General features: G+C 41.2%; 1 protein-coding gene across 8 annotated transcripts in view; it reads right to left on the bottom strand.

Moving 5' to 3' along the window:
• Positions 1 to 19,828, bottom strand: part of PTPRT (protein tyrosine phosphatase receptor type T) — a 469,258-nt gene that overhangs the window by 246,225 nt on the left and 203,205 nt on the right. For all 8 annotated transcript variants that reach the window (XM_077251539.1, XM_077251545.1, XM_077251540.1 and 5 more), the window contains exons 2-3: positions 12,383 to 12,508; positions 11,950 to 12,215 (exon numbers count right to left, since the gene is read on the bottom strand). In XM_077251539.1, the coding sequence (XP_077107654.1) occupies positions 11,950 to 12,215; positions 12,383 to 12,508 (392 nt within the window). The remainder of the gene's footprint in view (positions 1 to 11,949; positions 12,216 to 12,382; positions 12,509 to 19,828) is intronic.

The raw sequence follows: 19,828 nt of genomic DNA, 5'->3' as shown, positions 1-19,828 counted from the left end.
GGTGTCCTCACCGTAGGTAGGTATGGTGAGGTCTGATGTTGAGTGTTCAGAGGCCACTCATTGAAAGGGGGGTACTGTCACGATCCATGTTTGGGATCTGTGGCAGATCTGGTTTCCCTCTGATTTAAACCTTTTTTCCTTTCTGGTCATTGGGGGTTAATGCAATTTCCTCCCCCCCCCGTGGCTGCTGGTGTTATTGCATTGCATTGCTGCTGGGTCAGCTGATGTCTGTGACCACTCCCACCATGCTTTATAAGGTCACCTGGTGCATCAGCTGACTGTTGGTTATACAGTTCCTTTCAGGAGACCAACCTCGCAGTAGCAGCTCCCTGGTGTCAGCCTAGTCTGGTGTTTGGAGCTCAGTTGCTGTACTATCTGTGTTGTGGAGTCTGCAGCGGCATGCACAAGCTAAGTTCTGAGTTTTGTTACTTTGTAGTTTGTGCATTAACCTTTTGGTATCGTGTTCCCCTCACTCTCATATTGTTTGTTCCTGTTTATTTGCTTTGTGGTGCTGTTTACACTGTTCACCTCCTGGGGTGGGGGTTGGGGGTTTAGTTCAGGGTTTAACAGGAGATAGGGACAGGTCGGTGACTTGGGCCTCCCTACCTTCAAGGGTACCCCCAAGTTAAGGAAAGACAGGGCTTCCCCTAGCCTGAGAGGCAGTTCAGGGGCCCAGATTCCTCATCTCCTGTTTTCCTATTTCGTCCGCGTGACATAACATCAGTTGAAATACAGGACTCTCTGAAAACTAGAGGTGTGGCTATTTCAAGATGCACAATAAGGAGGCACTTAAAGAAAAATGGTCTGCATGGTCGAGTCGCCAGAAAAAAGCCATTACTGCACAAATGCCACAAAGTATCTCACCTACGGGTAGGATGGAGCTGCAGGACAGTGGAGCAGCAAGCTGAGTGACAGTTAGTGCAGCGCCCCAGAGTCCTGGTCGTTGCAGTAGCATGGTTCAGCCACTAAGGGGGGCCATGCTGCGTTCGATGGCACGGAAGGAGTTCTCTGAGCAGGTATCACAGTCACCAATACATTTCACAGCTGGGCCTCCGGGGGGAGCTAAGGGTGCTATTCATTAGGCCACTCCCCACCATAGTGGGTAAACTGGGGGTCAGGCAGAAAGTTAGAGAGAACGCTGACGGGATTGAACGGAGCAACACCCTGTGGCAGGGGGTGTTGTGAAGGGAGAGACTGTAGGGTCTCTGCCAGGGGTGGGATCCTGGCAGAGGCTTGGCATTGAAAGAACGTAACGGGTCCGCGCAGGCTCCTGGAAGCGGCGGGACTCAAGAAAGGACTAGAAGCAAGATAGATTGTGCTGAGTGAGAAACGAAATCAAGCGAAAGGAGATACCAGTGAGGGTTGTGCTGAAAGAGGCAGCACCTTACTGAGGCGCACTACCGGTGGCCGGAACGCCGAGGAGGTAAAGAGTTTCAAGCCATACCTCAGACCTACGGCAGGGCAGTTAGCTTGAGGCGGACTGTCTCACGCATCACCCAGGAAGGCAAAGGGGGGTACCAACAGGAGAGGGGCGCAGATAGAGTCCCGGAAGATCTCCGAGCCTCCCCGTCATACGGGTGCGTTCCTACCATAGTATCTGGAGGGACGAGGAAGATCATTGCGAATTAAGTTGTTGTGAGGGAACACGAGAAACAGACACAACAGTTGTGGGGTACTTTCCGTAAGCACAGCAGGGAAGGACTGCAACACATAGCGCTAGAAGGAAGGCACCGATTTCCACCTGCAAGGAGAGCTCTGGAAGTGCCATTGGACCGGCCGGACTTGCGCAGTCTGGTGAGCCGTATTCCGGACTGAGGACCCAGAGAGCTTCAGTAAAGAGGTAAAGAGACTGCAACCTGGTGTCCTCGTTATTTACCGCGACCTGCACCCCACAACTGCACCGCTACACCGTTACTACACCACTTATTGCACCGGACGTCCCCCACTGACAGACAGGGCCACGGACCGGGTCTAGCCACCGTGACAACCCCAGGACTGAGACCTAGAGGCCCGGCTCCGGGTACCCCTCGGCCCTGCGGCGGTGTGGGGGCGCTCCATTAGAAAGCAGGGTAGAGGGAAGAGTGCCAGGGAGGCTAGTCCTGATCTGGCACACCCCAATTAGTTTTCTAAGTTGGCGGATAAGGGGGGTGCCAGTACAGGGGTAGCACTGCTGTAGCAAGGCATGTCCTCTGAAAGCCGGAGGAGTGTCTGCTCCAGTAAGGAGGGATATAGGAGAGCAGGGCAGGCCAGACAGGTGCTGGTAGTGGGGGACTCAATTATTAGGAGAACAGATAGGGCAATCTGTCACAAAGACAGGGATCATCGAATGGTGTGCTGCCTACCTGGCGCTCGAGTCCGACACATCACTGATCGGGTTGACAGATTACTGGGAGGGGCTGGCGAGGACCCAGCGGTCATGGTGCACATTGGCACAAATGACAAAGTTAGAGGTAGGTGGAAGGTCCTTAAAGATGATTTCAGGGAATTATGCTGCAAGCTTAAAGCAAGGACCTCCAACGTGGTATTTTCCGAAATACTGGCTGTACCACGTGCCACACCAGAGAGGCAGCGGGAGATTAGGGAGGTTAATAAGTGGCTCAGGAATTGGTGTAGGGAGGAGGGGTTTGGGTTCCTGCAGAACTGGGCCGACTTCTCAGTTGGTTACAGGTTCTACGCTAGGGACGGGCTGCACCTCAATGGGGAAGGTGCAGCTGTGCTGGGGGAGAAAATGGCTAGAAGGTTGGAGGAGTGTTTAAACTTGGGATTGGGGGGGTATTCATTTTATAAGAGCGGAAGATAGTGCAGCTAGTGACCTGGGTACAAATTAAGGGTTGGGGTGGCATGGGAGGTGGGGTTAGAACAGTTAATAACGTAAGAAAGAATAGAGGTACAGACAGATACATAAAGTGTATGTATACTAATGCCAGAAGCCTCGCCAACAAAATGGAGGAATTAGAATTAATTTTGTTGGAGGATAATTATGACATGGTGGGGACATCTGAAATATGGCTGGATGAGAGCCATGACTGGGCTGTTAACATACTGGGCTATAGTCTGTTCAGAAATGACCGTACAGATAAGCGAGGGGGAGATGTGTGTCTATATGTAAAATCATCCTTAAAACCCATCCTGCGTGATAGTATATGTGAATCTAATGAAAATGTAGAGTCCCTGTGGGTGGAGATAAGGGGATGGGGAAAAAATAATAAATTACTGATAGGGGTTTGTTATAAGTCCCCAAAAATAATGGAAGCAATGGAGAATATCCTCGTAAAGCAATAGGCGAAGCTGCGACTCAAGGAGAAGTCATTATTATGGGGGACTTCAACGGCCCTGAAATACATTGAGGAACAGAAACCTGCAGTCCCAGCAAAGGTAATAGGTTTTTGATATCTATGAGAGACAGTTACCTTTCACAACTGGTTTAGGACCCAACAAGAATGGTCTCCGGTGTATAAGAAAGACATAGCTGAACTAGAGCGGGTGCAGAGAAGAGCGACCAAGGTTATTAGAGGACTGGGGGGTCTGCAATACCAAGATAGGTTATTACACTTGGGGTTATTTAGTTGGGAAAAACAAAGGCTAAGGGGTGATCTTATTTTAATGTATAAATATATGAGGGGACAGTACAAAGACCTTTCTAATGATCTTTTTACTCATAGACCTGAGACAGGGACAAGGGGGCATCCTCTACGTCTGGAGGAAAGAAGGTTTAAGCATAATAACAGACGCATATTCTTTACTATAAGAGCAGTGAGCCTATGGAATTCTCTACCGTTTGAGGCTGTAATGAGTGATTCATTACTAAAATTTAGGAGGGGACTGGATGCCTTTCTTGAAAAGTATAATGTTACAGGTTATATACAGTACAGACCAAAAGTTTGGACACACCTTCTCATTTAAAGATTTTTCTGTATTTTCATGACTATGAAAATTGTACATCACACTGAAGGCATCAAAACTATGAATTAACACATGTGGAATTATATAATTAACAAAAAAGTGTGAAACAACTGAAAATATGTCTTATATTCTAGGTTCTTCAAAGTAGCCACCTTTTGCTTTGATGACTGCTTTGCACACTCTTGGCATTCTCTTGACGAGCTTCAAGAGGTAGTCACCGGGAATGGTTTTCACTTCACAGGTGTGCCCTGTCAGGTTTAATAAGTGGGATTTCTTGCCTTATAAATGGGGTTGGGACCATCAGTTGTGTTGTGCAGAAGTCTGGTGGATACACAGCTGATAGTCCTACTGAATAGACTGTTAGAATTTGTATTATGGCAAGAAAAAAGCAGCTAAGTAAAGAAAAACGAGTGGCCATCACTCAAACTTTGAAAGTGTCCCCAAGTGCAGTGGCAAAAACCATCAAGCGCTACAAAGAAACTGGCTCACATGGGGACCGCCCCAGGAAAGGAAGACAAAGAGTCACCTCTGCTTCTGAGGATAAGTTTATCCGAGTCTCCAGCCTCAGAAATCGCATGTTAACAGCAGCTCAGATTAGAGACCAGGTCAATGCTACACAGAGTTCTAGCAGCAGACACATCTCTACAACAACTGCTAAGAGGAGACTTTGTGCAGCAGGCCTTCATGGTAAAATAGTTGCTAGGAAACCACTGCTAAGGATAGGCAATAAGCAGAAGAGACTTGTTTGGGCTAAAGAACACAAGGAATAGACATTAGACCAGTGGAAATCTGTGCTTTGGTCTGATGAGTCCAAATTTGAGATCTTTGGTTCCAACCACCGTGTCTTTGTGCGACGCCAAAAAGGTGAACGGATGGACTCTACATGCCTGGTTCTGACCGTGAAGCATGGAGGAGGGGGTGTGATGATGTGGGGGTGCTTTGCTGGTGACACTGTTGGGGATTTATTCAAAATTGAAGGCATACTGAACCAGCATGGCTCCCATAGCATCTTGCAGCGGCATGCTATTCCATCTGGTTTGCGTTTAGTTGGACCATCATTTATTTTTCAACAGGACAATGACCCCAAACACACCTCCAGGCTGTGTAAGGGCTATTTGACCAAGAAGGAGAGTGATGGGGTGCTACGCCAGATGACCTGGCCTCCACAGTTACTAGACCTGAACCCAATCGAGATGGCTTAGGGTGAGCTGGACTGCAGAGGCAAAAGGCAGAAGGGCCAACAAGTGCTTAGCATCTCTGGGAACTCCTTCAAGATTGTTGGAAGACCATTCCCGGTGACTACCTCTTGAAGCTCATCAAGAGAATGCCAAGAGTGTGCAAAGCAGTCATCAAAGCAAAAGATGGCTACTTTGAAGAACCTAGAATATAAGACATATTTTCAGTTGTTTCACACTTTTTTGTTACGTATATAATTCCACATGTGTTAATTCATAGTTTTGATGCCTTCAGTGTGAATGTACAATTTTCATAGTCATGAAAATACCGAAAAATCTTTAAATGAGAAGGTGTGTTCAAACTTTTGGTCTGTACTGTATACTAGATTCTTTGATAGGGAGTTGATCCAGGGAACTAATCTGATTGCCGTATGTGGAGACAGGAAGGAATGTTTTTCCCCAATGTGGAGCTTATTGTTTGCCACATGGTTTTTTTTTTGCCTTCCTCTGGATCAACATGTTAGGGCATGTTAGGTTATGATATGGGTTGAACTAGATGGACTTAAAGTCTTCCTTCAACCTTAAAAACTATGTTACTATGTTACAATACGCAAAACAGCACAGAGAAAACACAGTGGTTTGACAATAAATGGCTTCAGCCAACCACTAACCATGAGTGGACAAAGAGTTTTAGTGTCATTCATATTCTCTGAAAAAAGGCCAGGAAAGCAAAAATTCTGCCTGGGTATGTAAACTTTTGAGCACAACTGTAAATTTATGTAATTTATACAATGAGATTTTCTAGATTTTATTTTTGTTAAATTGTATGTTATATGTTAAAATTAACCTACCCTTAAAATTATAGACTGTTCATGTCTTTGTGAGTGGGCAAACTTACAAAATAAGCAAGGGATCAAATACTTATTTCCCCCACTGTAGATGTAAGACTCACTGTCCTGCAATTTCCTGGCTCCATATCCTTTCCTTTTTTGTAGATAGGGGCAACATTTGTCACTCTCCCATCTTCTGGGACTTCTCCAGTTCTCCAGGATTTTTTAAAGCTTCTGGCCAGTGATTCTGCAATTTCCTCTGCTAACTCTTTCAGTACCCTAAGATGATCCAAGAAGTATCATTTCTCCTTGCGGAGACTGACATATTAAGCATGCCGAGAGGAGACTTAAAGCCACAATGATCCTCTGGGAAATATGCATATTGTCTCTTCAGAGAGGAAGAGGACTAGGACTCTAGTGCCACCTATTGGAAGTAGCAATCCTAACAGTCAATGTCGACCCTTTAATGAACCTTGTCACATGACTTAGGGTAAAAACCAAAACCTGGTTTTGGCTTTTATCCTAAGAAATGTGACAAGGCTCGTTAAAGGGTCGACATTAACTTTTAGGTTATTGCTACTTCCAATAGATGGCACTAGAGTCCTAGTCCTCTTCCTCTCTGAAGAGACAATTTGCACAGTACCCTAGTATATAATTAATCTGTGCCAGGAAATTTAAATACATTTAAAGTAGCTAAGTGTTCCCTCACCATCTCTCTGTTTATAGATAGTGTGGATTATTTTATTCCTTCGATGACACCGCGAAGATCAGTTGATGTTACAATTGCTTTCTTAGAGAACACAGATGCCAAATAGTAATTTTAAAAGTTCGGCCTTCTCAGCATCATTTTTGACCACCAACCTTTTCTTCTCGTAAAAATCCTATAGCATGTTTGACTTTTCTTGCTTTTGACATACCCCAAAGATCCTTTTTTACTGCTTTTGGTCTCCCAATTCTGGCACTTAGCCTTAATCTTCCCACTTGCCATGTAGCAAGTGGAGTGATATTATTGGAGTTGATGTCACATTTGTATTATCAGGTGACATCAAGACCAGGGGTTAGTAATGAAAAGGTGTCTATACGACGCCCCCATTACTAACTCCATAGTCAAATTGTTAAAAAAAGTAGCACCCAGAATAAAGTCCTTTATTTGAAATAATGACACAGACTCCTTTAATGAACCTAAATTAACCAAAAGCACATATGTTCACCGCAACGCCCAATCCACTGAAGCCAATGTCTCCTATAAAAGAATTAAAGCAATAAACAACCATATTCCTCCTCTTGAGAAAGCACAACAGCGAAATGTGCGTTGGGGCACCGGTGGCTGAGTGTGGGGTCCACTAACTTCAATTTGGGTAAGCTTTATATTATATCAATGCCTTACATGGACTGATTAGTCTCTCATATTAGCACTTAATATTATACTGCATTTCCTTCCGTGCGGATTGATTAATCTTCTATTTTTTGCCTAGTCTTTCATATTATTTTGTGCTACTGTCCACATGGATTGATTCACTTATGTTTCTCATGCATCATCGGAATATTTGAACTTAATCGGTATTCCCCGTTTTCTTATAAAACAATAACACTACTTTTACCCCTATCTTGACCTCACCCTGCCACCTCTCCTCTTACTTGATTAAATCTCTCTTTGAATCCTCCAATATGCCCCAGTTATGTTCGGTTCATGCTTTTTAATACTTATTCTTTAATAAATTTGTATATTTTTATATCTTTTTTGAGTGGTGTTTTTCTGGGTACTTGGTATCCTGATATTGGTTGCATTAAAGAGGATCTATTTGCCACCCAATTTGAGAGCAGCATCATGTAGAGGTAGAGACCCTGATTCCAGCGATGTATCACTTAATGGGCTGCTTAGTGTAGTTTTGATAAAATCACTGTTTTATCAGCAAGAGATTATCACTAGAGGACCAGTAAACCTCCTGCCATGCAGACCTACATATTAATGAGCTTTGCATAACCCTGACCCCACCACTGATTGACAGCTTTCCATGTAAATTGTGCATAGGCAGAAAGCTGCCAATCAGTGGTGTGGGCGTAGTTATACAGAGCTCAGAATTCAGATAAATGCTAGATTCGCAGAAGAGAAAATGGTGATTTTATCAAAATGTCAGCAAGCAGAAAATTAAGTGATATATCACTGGAATCAGGGTCTCTGCTCTTACATTATGCTGCTCTTAGGTGAGAAAGCAAATAACTGGTGACAGATTCCCTTTAATGAAATCTTAAATGTAGGTGATTGAATCCCAGTTAATGAGACATACAGTATCTTGTAACACTGACATAACAGAATCCAATCAAACGTTCACTTCCGCTGTCTATTTGCATTAGTTACATCAAAACTAATTACTGATTGATTGCTATAGGCCACTGCACGAGTCAAGCAATGGAGCGGACAGAATGAGAATTATAGAAATATAAATATATACATGCTTGTATCCTTAAGCCAGTAGCTCTCATGGTTAACTTGTAATAATAAGAGAACGGAATGTACTTAAGGATTTATATATTTATTTCTGTAAAAGAACAAAGAATTGATTTTCTAGGACAAAATTTTAAACAATTCATCCTCTTGGGGCAATATCCTTGCATATTTGCAATTTAACATCGAGCTATACGCAGGATATTATATAGTGTGGCTCCTTGCCTTTTCCAGTTAACATGTTTATTTCCCTTGTTGATTTCCCAAATTAACGTAGGTAAGGTTACAAATGGAAATGGAACATCATCGCGAAGCAGCAGCTGCTTATATAATTGGATGTAGCCTCTTGTTAGTTTGAACTTTAGCAAATTTCTGAGTGTTATGATGCAGTGTAAGCATCATTACCATAAGAGGAAGCCGATAATCCCCTATTTGACCCCATCAATCCACCAATTCCACTGTTAACTAGAACAAGTGGGGGTCTATGGGATATTACATAGGTCATTTTGGTAAAGCTGGATCTGGAAACCTAAGTGATTAGTCATTAGTCATGGCAGCAAACATTCTGGTTTCCTGATGGACTGTTCGGCAAAGTAGACCACTTTTTGTATATTAAACTTCGCTTTTAGATTGGAGCGAAAAAAGCAAAACGGGAAGCTATCATCAGGAACGGACCTACAATTGAAATGTTTTTTATGTGACATGCAATATTAAAAAAAATTGTCAGTGTCGTTTTATTTTTTTAGCATAGCACAATCTTCATAAAGAAAAATAAAATTAATAATCTTGCAATTTTCAAACTGGCCACTAGGGCTTTTCTAGACTCATAGAGTTCACTGGAGATTTTTTTTTTATCAGTAGAGGCAGGATTACAATAACCAATAATCCCTCTATACATACATGATAGGAAAAGATCCACTAATCACAATAGGTGATGCCACAGGCGACCTTGCTTCTCCTCCCTACTCGATGACCTGCGCACTCACTCATTAGACACTTCAATACAAAAAATAAAGTCAAGATCTGACCATTGTAGCTATTTATTATTTTTTATTATATGTATTATTATTATTTGTATCATTTTCTGAAAAAAAGGAAGTATAGGTCTAAAAATGCCCCAGCGGCCAGTCTGAAAATTGCAAGGAGGATAGTTGCTGCTCATGACTATCTATGGAGTGGTTAGGTTGAGGGGGAGAGGGAAGAGATAAAAAGAGGCAGAGAAGGACAAGTTGAATTGACAGTTACACTTTAGAGAAAAGTGTAGTGTGTCCTTTGTATTTTGTATAATGAATATAATAAGACGACTCTGCTAGCCTTGTCCTAGTCTACACAGTAAAGCTGATAAGCGAGCTGCAGGAAGTGGCATCCTATCGTGTGTGCTCCTGCCTCTAATGTGAAAGCTGGAAAATGCCAGGATTTATTTGCATATAAATTCTTCACTTAAAAAATAAACAACATAAAAATAACACAAAAAAATTTTTTTGATGAGACATTTCTATGAAAGCGTAATTAAATTTCCAAAACTGATTAGATTGAGGCAAATTTTTAGTCTGTTTTTAATAACGGCAGAGACAATTCATTGGCTATTGTGAAGTGAATTACCCACTCATTAGAAAGAAATGCCACTTTTTTTTACAAGCAAAGGCCCCAGTGACCCGAGGTTCATTAAGGGATAAGAAATTAATCTCATTTTAAAATATGACATTAATCATCCATCACATACGAGTGCAATGATAGATAAGGTCACAATTGCCCAGCAAGACACAACGTAAGGGAATGTTAACAATTCTATGATTTACTGGAGAAAATGTTTCATAAAACAAGTACGGTATCTGATGATTTTTGCTCCTCCGGTTCTTTTGCTTTATCTACTTATAGATGTTGATTTTCCTAGGAATGTATCATATGAAAGAAATATCTAGATGTTAAAGGTCAATTGAAACAAAGTGAAGCACTTCATGTGTAACAGTAATTACGTCGGCGCGCTTGTCAGAAGCAGGTCCTATAAGAAACGGCGCTGTGCAAATGCCAATGTTCGGAGTATGTGTAAAAGAGCGGAGAGCAAATTACACAAACGATCAGCAAATGTCAACATGGTGCCTGTATAAAGCTGGGGAGGTGCCAAAGGGATTACTGTTCCATGATGAAGCAGAAGGGTGAGACACTCAGGACCCGTAGGCCAGTTCTTTAGTAATCATCATTTCGGTTCTATTAACATTCGTTGTTAATGCTCATTTGGAATTTGTCTGTGTTTTGAGCCATTACTTATTGTTTTGGAACCTGCTATCCCATCTTATGTTTTATATTTTTCTTGAACGACGGGTACAGATGGATCACATTTATCTGAGCATATGGTGCAGGCTGACATCGCCAACCCGCAGATGATGCAGTATCTCAGCCCACTCTTTTGTGTAATAGTAACAGTATGTCTTGGTTGGAACACAATTACTAGCGCTTTGATTGCGGCACCCGAGCAGCGTTGCATCTTTGTATCGTTATCACTTGCTCTGACCTGTGTTTTGCATGTAAAAATGTCTGGAAAGGGCGGTGAGGAATAAGTTGGTGCTATAAAGGCAGATATACAGGGTGGTCCAAAAGTAGGTGGACAGTTTGTGTAATAGGGTTATGAAGGGGGAGATTTATCAAACATGGTGTAAAGTGAAACTGATTCAGTTGCCCTTGGCAACCAATCAGATTCCACCTTTCATTTTCCAAAGAGTCTGTAAAGAATGAAAAGTGGAATCTGATTGGTTCCTAAGGGCTACTGAGTCAGTTTCACTTTACACCGTGTTTGATAAACCTCCCCCTTCATAACCCTATTACACATACTGTCAACCTACTTTTGGACCACCCTGTATAAAATAAATAAATATAGTATGTGTGTTGCCTGCATAACATAAGGGTAAGTTCACGTCTGGTGCATGTGACTTTATTTTTGGTCCAAATGCTGTCCGTCAAAAAATCAGATCGCACTCGGACCAATGTTATTCAATGAGACAGTGCCGATGAATGATTTTTTTCATAGACCGATTTGGCATGTGAGAAAAATCACACCACACATGAATTGACTCCGAGTCCTGACTAGACATGAGTGAAAATGTTTTAATTAACCCTGCCACGTTGCGTTAGACCAGCGGTCCCCAACCTTTTTGACCTTGAGAGCCACATTCAGCACTGAGAGAGGGTCATGAGCCACCTTCAGCTCTGAGAAGGGGTCATGAGCAACATCCTGCTTCTGTCCCCCTAAAAGTCATGTCAACCAAAGCCCCCTTATGGGTATAATGATAACTGAAGGTTTTCCAAAGAAATCACTCCAAAGCAGTACACTAGGATCCAGAGGTTCCCACAATGCCCCAATTCAGTATTCTCCCATCAAGGACTCCCAACACACTGTTGTATCCAGTTTCAAGAACCTCCTCTAATAGGTAGTATCATCCTCCAGTGTACCATATCTAAAACATCTCTAAACCCCTAAGATCAGTATATGTGCATCCAGATTTGCTCTTCTGTGTAGAGCGACTCAAAAATTCACCAGGTTGGGGACCCCTGCGTTAGACTGTGTAGAAGCTCATGAGTTATTGAGTATATGTCTTACCTGGTAAGAATTGGGCCAGAACGTGCTAATGGCCAGTTCTGCTCGTACCCAGCCTTCTGTCACCATACCAGAAACATTCCATACTGGGTTGCCTTGTGGTCCACCATTTACTTTTACATAGACATTCAAAGAACCAGGGCTAGAGCGGCCAGACATATGGTAATGGAAGTCAATGCAGTGAGTGTCATTTTCTTTAAGTACAGGCAGTAAAAGGTGAGCCTTCTGTCCGGTGGCAAATCCTGTACTGTTAACCAGCATGAATGATCCTTGAAAGAAAAAAATGAAAGAATAAGTTGTACAGAAACAAGAAATGTTATGTTTTTGGTGTAGAATGAATGTGATAGATGGAAATGAGATAATTAGGGCAGGCTACAGAAATAAGGAAACAGAACGAGGGAATAAAAGGTGAGATTTGCTTGGAAAGTATCGTCACCTGTTGGGACACTGCTGTCGAGTGGGGGCTTCTCCCATGTGTTGACCTGCTCCCATGTAAAGCCATTAGTTCCAAGGGCCACACTGTAACCACAACTGTTGTAATGTTCTTCAAACGTGCACCCACCTAGAACAGAGTCAGAGGCAAAGGTAAGCAGAAAAGAAATATAAGCACTGGAGGCTCGAAAGGAAAATTCATCAGTTATGGAAAGAAAATACTAAGATGGCTCTTAAGTAAACCTTTTGTTCCTTCTGTCTACTGATGTAGAGAAGGACGCATGAAAGCATTGGCTTATCACTGGGAAAGACTAATAATTGGCTAAAAAAATTATTATCTTTGTCTTTATAGCCACTTTTCTTTTTTGTCTGATGGTAGCCGTTGCCGTTTTTAGTGCCAAATTCTTAAAAATGGCCCCCATGGTTCATGAATTTTGTGCAAAGCAAAAAATGGTGTTTATTTTTGTCCTCTTTAGCGAAAAAAAAAATCACGTTTTGCAAAATGGTGCAAAAATTGCACCAAATATCTAGTATATTACAACAATTACTACAACAGAGCACTAGAGTACCTTAGCAACACGTTTTGTGACTTTTTGAAAATGAGCAATTGGTGAATCAGCCAAAATGATCTGGAAAATAAAAATCCTGCCCACATTGTGAACATAAAAAAGCACAAATAAAAAAAAGAAAAGTGCAAATGAAAAGTAGACAAAAAAAACCATAGGGGAAAGGCATGCTAATTTAGCCAAGTAATGTATATAGAGCATTAAAGATCGGACTAATTTCAAACAGATTTTGTGAATTGATATTTTTTGCACATTTCGAAACAGGTCAGAAGTTTAAGGGGTATTCCCATCTGCGGGATCCTATCCCAATACGTAATAGGTGTAATAAAATACCTCCAATTAGAAATTTAGTATAGTTCTTCTGATTCGCTATGTTGCTTACACCATGTGCAGGGCATTGCAGTAGCTTAGGTATTCATGGTTACGACCACTCATATAGTGACAGTTAGTTAGTTGCTAGTGGACGTAGCCATGGATACGGCTGATACAGTTCCATCCTGCATACCTACAGTATGTGTGTTGTTCTTGGAGAAGAGATAGTTTCTTATCGACAGGTTAAAATGGGGCACAACTGTTGTACCTAGGACAGTGTCATTATATAGGTGGCTCTAGGCAAGCATAGACCTTCAAGCTGTAGTTTTTTTATATTTTTTGCCATCTGTATAAGGCCTGATAGGGACTACCAGGGCAAGTCGATGAGGAGTAGGGTAGCCAATTGCATTTCAAGAGGATGCCAACCTCCATGGACAGGTAGAAATGGGCAATGGACAATAGGATGCCCCCTCTACTCTTAAATACTTGATATTCTTTTTTTATTATCACTTTTTGTGTTTCCATGATTTAGGGTGTATTTATATTATAGTATTTACAAGTTTAAATGCATACCAATAAAGATATCTTTTAATAGTGTATAATTGGTGAATTAAAATGCCCTGAACATGGGGCAAGTGACATAGGTTATCAGGAGAACTATGCTACAGTTCTAATTGGAGATATTTGCTAATATTATTATTATTACACATACTACATATTGGGATAAGACCTTTGACATAGGAATACCTTTAAGTTTATAATCAATAATGTTATATAGGATTAACAAAATCATATCATGTCTAATATTCACTCATTTACAAATAAAATTATTCACCTGCACTCTAAATTTTGTAAATTAATATATTGAATACATGATTTTTTAATTGCATTACTGCTCTATAGAGTACAGTGTTATACACATTTTGATCAAATTTTGTGAGCCCATCTCCCAGTGACAAAAATAAGCTTTTAAGATGAGAACCTACAGGTAAACCCCCCATACACTTCAGATAGCTGTAGGCCGACTCTCCCATTCACAGAAGTGCTCGCTTTGCCCATACACATTAAACTGTTGGAGAATTCCATCGATATAGTCAGGTTTGTCCAACGTTAGTCCAATGTGTATGGGGGCCTTAATGGGCCCCATACGCAATATATAGCTGTCGGACAAATAATGGTTTGGCCGATCGTTTGGTGGCAGCTATCTATATCATTTCCTCTATACATAGGAGAGCTCAGCTCTCCTGTGTTCTCCATGAGAGAGCCATTGCTTATCTCGCTGGAAACAAAAGGATTGGCAGCCAGAAGTCAGACGTGCTAGACCTTCTCTCCCTGAACATCATCTGTCAGGGGCAGGTCAGGAGACTTCATACACACTAGGCTTTCAAACAAGTCTGCAGATAAAAGAGTTACTTCCCCTGCGCCAAAGACGTTATATCTAAATTAAAGGTGTTTTGTCACTACTCCCTTATTAGAACAAGGTTGCAGCAGCATTGGAATAGGACCATGTCCAACAGAGTAACTTGAAGTTGGGCTCCATTGTGAAAGAAGTAATCTGGCCCGACCCACCATGTACCATTTATATTAGTTTCTCTTTTGGACCCCCTCAGGTACTAACCCTCAGGTTGGATTGCTACCTCTGCATGTCCTATTACTAGGCATATGCTTAGGATTAGGGATTAGCAACTAGCTTTGGATAACTCCTTATCCGAATAGCTATAGCGCTTACCGAATAGCTGCATTGGGAAGCTATTTGCTCATCCCTACTTACGATCCTTTGGCTCTGCTTGCTTTTTTTTGCCATTCTGGTGTTAGTTGGCCATTGACTATGATGGGCTACGTGACCTCCAAAAAAACACACTATGCAGAACAGAAAAGAATAACAACTCTTAAAACCTCACTAATTGTATATGAATGCCATATTCAAAAAGCAATATGACATCAAGGTCTCACAACATGTGATAACCACTTTAATCTTTTATATACCATCTGTGTCCTATGGTAACACAACCAGATTGTATCTAATCTACATTAAGATGGAAAAGGCCCTGTCCCTGCCTATACAGACAAGGTAATGGTGCTCTAGCAGTAGCAATTTCTAAGATATATGCAATGAGGATGAGGAGAACAATATTTAGTATGAAAGATTACAGCTAAAACGTTCAGTTAAATAAAGATAAAGTAGAAAAATTAGGATGGGAGGACATTTCTGCAAGCTCAGCAGTGAAAGAATGTGACCTGGAGAAAAGGCAAAGAGTCCATAAACTGCACAGAATTATGGGGAAAATATATGGGATAAATAGCAATAAATAGAAGGATTATATTACATACTGTAGAAAAGGAGGAGATGGAAAGGAGAAATCTCGTAATTCAAGTGCAAAAAAAACACACAATTTGAGAATATATTCCAAGTAATGGATTGTTTAGGCAAGGAGCAGGAATTAACATAATGGCCTGATTCTTAATTGCATTTGAACCTTTTTCTGTTTAGTTTTTGGTGTTTTTCACCTGTTTACCATTTGCATCTAATTCTTCTTTTGATTTGTGCCCTACTTAGACACTTTTTTTATGTAGGCTCATGTTTTTTTCTTAAGTTTGCCATTGCGAGTTGGTATTGCAGTTTCTAGATGATTTGGCCTGATTCACCAACTGGCAGTTTTAAAAATTGCAACATTTTTCACAAATGAATTGTATTTCAACACTTAACCCCCAAATTATTTTATGAATGGCAGTGAATTTTGTGCAATTTCTGTATTATTTTAGGAAATGTTTACATTTTTGCACTACAGAGTTGAAAAAAAAGGTTAAAAACAAACACAAAAGTTAAAAATAACTCTGAGCAAAAATTAAGAATAGAGCATGTCATTTTTAAGAATTTGGTGCAAAAACCCCCCTGCAATAAATTGCACAAGACGAAAAAGTAAAGTGACTTAGCCCCTTCTCGACATTTGAAGTATATACACTCACCGGCCACTTTATTAGGTACACCATGCTAGTAACGGGTTGGACCCCCTTTTGCCTTCAGAACTGCCTCAATTCTTCGAGGCATAGATTCAACAAGGTGCTGGAAGCATTCCTCAGAGATTTTGGTCCATATTGACATGATGGCATCACACAGTTGCCGCAGATTTGTCGGCTGCACATCCCAAAGATGCTCCATACAAGGCAGGATGGATCCATGCTTTCATGTTGTTTACGCCAAATTCTGACCCTACCATCCGAATGTCGCAGCAGAAATCGAGACTCATCAGACCAAGCAACGTTTTTCCAATCTTCTACTGTCCAATTTCGATGAGCTTGTACAAATTGTAGCCTCAGTTTCCTGTTCTTAGCTGAAAGGAGTGGTACCCGGTGTGGTCTTCTGCTGCTGTAGCCCATCTGCCTCAAAGTTCGACGCACTGTGCATTCAGAGATGCTCTTAGGCCTACCTTGGTTGTAATGGGTGGCGATTTGAGTCACTGTTGCCTTTCTATCAGCTCGAACCAGTCTGCCCATTCTCCTCTGACCTCTGGCATCAACAAGGCATTTCCGCCCACAGAACTGCCGCTCACTGGATTTTTTTTCTTTTTCGGACCATTCTCTGTAAACCCTAGAGATGGTTGTGCGTGAAAATCCCAGTAGATCAGCAGTTTCTGAAATACTCAGACCAGCCCTTCTGGCACCAACAACCATGCCACGTTCAAAGGCACTCAAATCACCTTTCTTCCCCATACTGATGCTCGGTTTGAACTGCAGGAGATTGTCTTGACCATGTCTACATGCCTAAATGCACTGAGTTGCCGCCATGTGATTGGCTGATTAGAAATTAAGTGTTAACAAGAAGTTGGACAGGTGTACCTAATAAAGTGGCCAGTGAGTGTAAATGTCATGGAAGGGAAGGACTTCCCAATCAATGAAGTATTTATACATAATGGTGATCGCCCAGCGCACACGAGCTGTGTGCTGGCGATCGCCATCGGGTGTCCAACTTACATGACAGATGACACTCTGCTGCACCACTCTCGGCAGTTTAATCACTTAATTTCTGCAATCGATATTGAACGTAGTATTTAGAAGGCAGGCAGAGGGAGGAGGATCCCTCTGCCCTCTGATCAGTGGCCCCGCAACTTCATCGCAAGGGCCCGATTGTTACTATGGTTACCCGACATCGTCACCATAAAAAAAAGAGGCAAAAAACAGTTCTTTTTCATCATGCTGCTGAGCAAAAAGTGGAATACAATGCAATAAAAATGGTGAATGGTAATAAAAATAGTATCATCTTGCCCCATAAAAAACAAGTTGCCATACAGCTCCATCAGCAGAAAAATAAAAAAGCTATAGCTCTCAGAATAGAGCAATGCAAAAATAATATTTTTTTCCAGAAAATAGTTTTTATTGTGTAAAAGCACCAAAACATAATAACATTATGTTAATATGGTAGCACTGTAATCATACTGTCCAAAAGAATAAAGCTGCCTTATCAATTTAATCACACTCGGATCGGCACAAAAAAACAAAAAAAAAAACAATTTTTGAATTGCTGATTTTTGTTCATTCTGCCTCTCAAAAATCGGAATAGAAAGTGATCAAAAAATGTGATGTGACAGAAAATGATATCAATAAAAATGTCAACTTGTCCCACAAAAAAACAAACCCTCACATGACTGTTAGCTGACAAAATGGAAAAATTATATTTCTCACTTGGCGATGCAAAAGCTAGTTTTTGCAAACAAAAAGCATCTTTTAATGTGTGACAGCAGCCACACATAAAAAAAAACTATATAAATCTGGACTGAAGAATAAAGTCAACTAATCACTTCATCCGCATATAAAATAAATAAAACCACTTATTGACCTGCTGTTGATTTTTATTTTTCTGACTCACAAACATCGCAGTAAGGCCCAGCTCACATTTATCCTGCGCTATGCGCTGAGCTCTTAAACCATATAAATCAGTAACATACGTGATTCAACCTTAACCCTTGGCGGAACATTCCCTATAATGAGGCAGATAGAGGCACTGTGGATGCCGTCTGGCCTATGATCCGGCGGTGTCTATCTTTTTAGACATGCATAAAGCATGGTCCGCCATGAAGTTTTGGGCACTTCTGAAAGGAAGGACACCGCTGAACAGAAGCCAGAAAGAGTCCAGAATAACTCTGCTGCCTCATTATAGTGGATGGATCCCTCAGGGATTTCATCTGAATCAGGATTTAGATGGAAACCCTGATATAAGTGCTCAGCATAGAGCGCAGGATAAATGTGATCCCAAATGTTATGTAAAATGCTCCCAACAAGAGCTTTAACACCACTCATGGAAAAGCAAGTCCCCATTTAGGTCTTTCATCTGTTAACAGAAATATGTTAGCAAAAAGGCTCTGGAAAAGTGCTATGGCTTCTCACCCCCCAAAAAAGAAATTCAGCAAATTCTGCACATTCAAATCCAAGTGCTAAATGCCCAAAGGGGTATAATTTCCAAAATGGGGGCACTTGAAGGGGGATTTTACTCTTCTATCACTTAGAAGAGTCCAAAAACTATTCTAGAAAAATTTGTGCTCCTGGAGGCAAATATTGCTCCATGCCTCCTTAGTTTTGCTGTGTGGATAAGCAGTACTGAAAAACCACATATGGGATATTTCTTTGTTCTGCAGAAATTGTCTGCCAAATTTTGGTGTAATTTTTATCCATTTCCCCATATGAAAATGTAAAATCTGAGGCTAAAGCAAAATTTTGATGATAAAAATGTAAGCATTCTTTCTTTAATGCCCAATGGTATAAAATTCTGTGACACACCCATGGTGTCAATATGATCACTGCACCCCTAGATAAATTTATTGAGAGGTGTAGTTTGTAAAATAGGATCACTTATGGGGGTTCTGCTGTTCTGGCACCTCAGGGGTCATGGCACCCACAAGCCATAACAGTAAAATCTACACTATAATATGGCGCTCCTTCCCTTCTGAGCTTTGCATTGTATCTGAAAAGTATTTACCGATGACATGGTACCTTCAATTCATTCTAGCAGAATCTCAACACGCTTTGCACTGCACCTCAAAAGTAGTTTTCAACCACAAATGAGGTATTAGTGTACTCAGGAGACATTGTCCAACAAATTTTGGGGTACATTTTCTCCTGCTTTCCTTGTGAAAAGAAAAAATTGGGGCTGAAAGAACAAATTTGATTTTTTATTTTAACGGCAGTCACCAGACATCTAGATAGATTCCTTGAGGGGTCTAGTCTCCAAAATGTGGTCAGTCGTGGAGGGTTTCCACTGTTTAGGCACATCAGGGGCTCTTCAAATTCGACATGGCATCTGCTCTCGATTCTAGTCAATTTTGCATTTAGAAAATCAAACGGTGCTCATTCCGAGCCCTGCTATGCACCCAAACGGTAGTTTTACCCCAAATATGGGGTATCGATGTAATCAGGAGAAATTGCTAAAGTAAAAATTTTATGAAAAAATTTGAAATGTTCATTTTTCTTTCCACAGTGGGTAAGGAAAGTATTCATACCCCTTTAAATTTTTCACTCTTTGTTTCATTGCAGCCATTTGGTAAATTCAAAAAAGTTCATTTTTTTCAAATTAATGTATA

This window comes from Ranitomeya variabilis, chromosome 4 (genome assembly GCF_051348905.1).
Source record: "Ranitomeya variabilis isolate aRanVar5 chromosome 4, aRanVar5.hap1, whole genome shotgun sequence".
Lineage (NCBI taxonomy): Eukaryota > Metazoa > Chordata > Amphibia > Anura > Dendrobatidae > Ranitomeya > Ranitomeya variabilis.
Note: the sequence above shows the minus strand (reverse complement) of the source record. Positions and strands in the feature narration are given on the sequence as shown.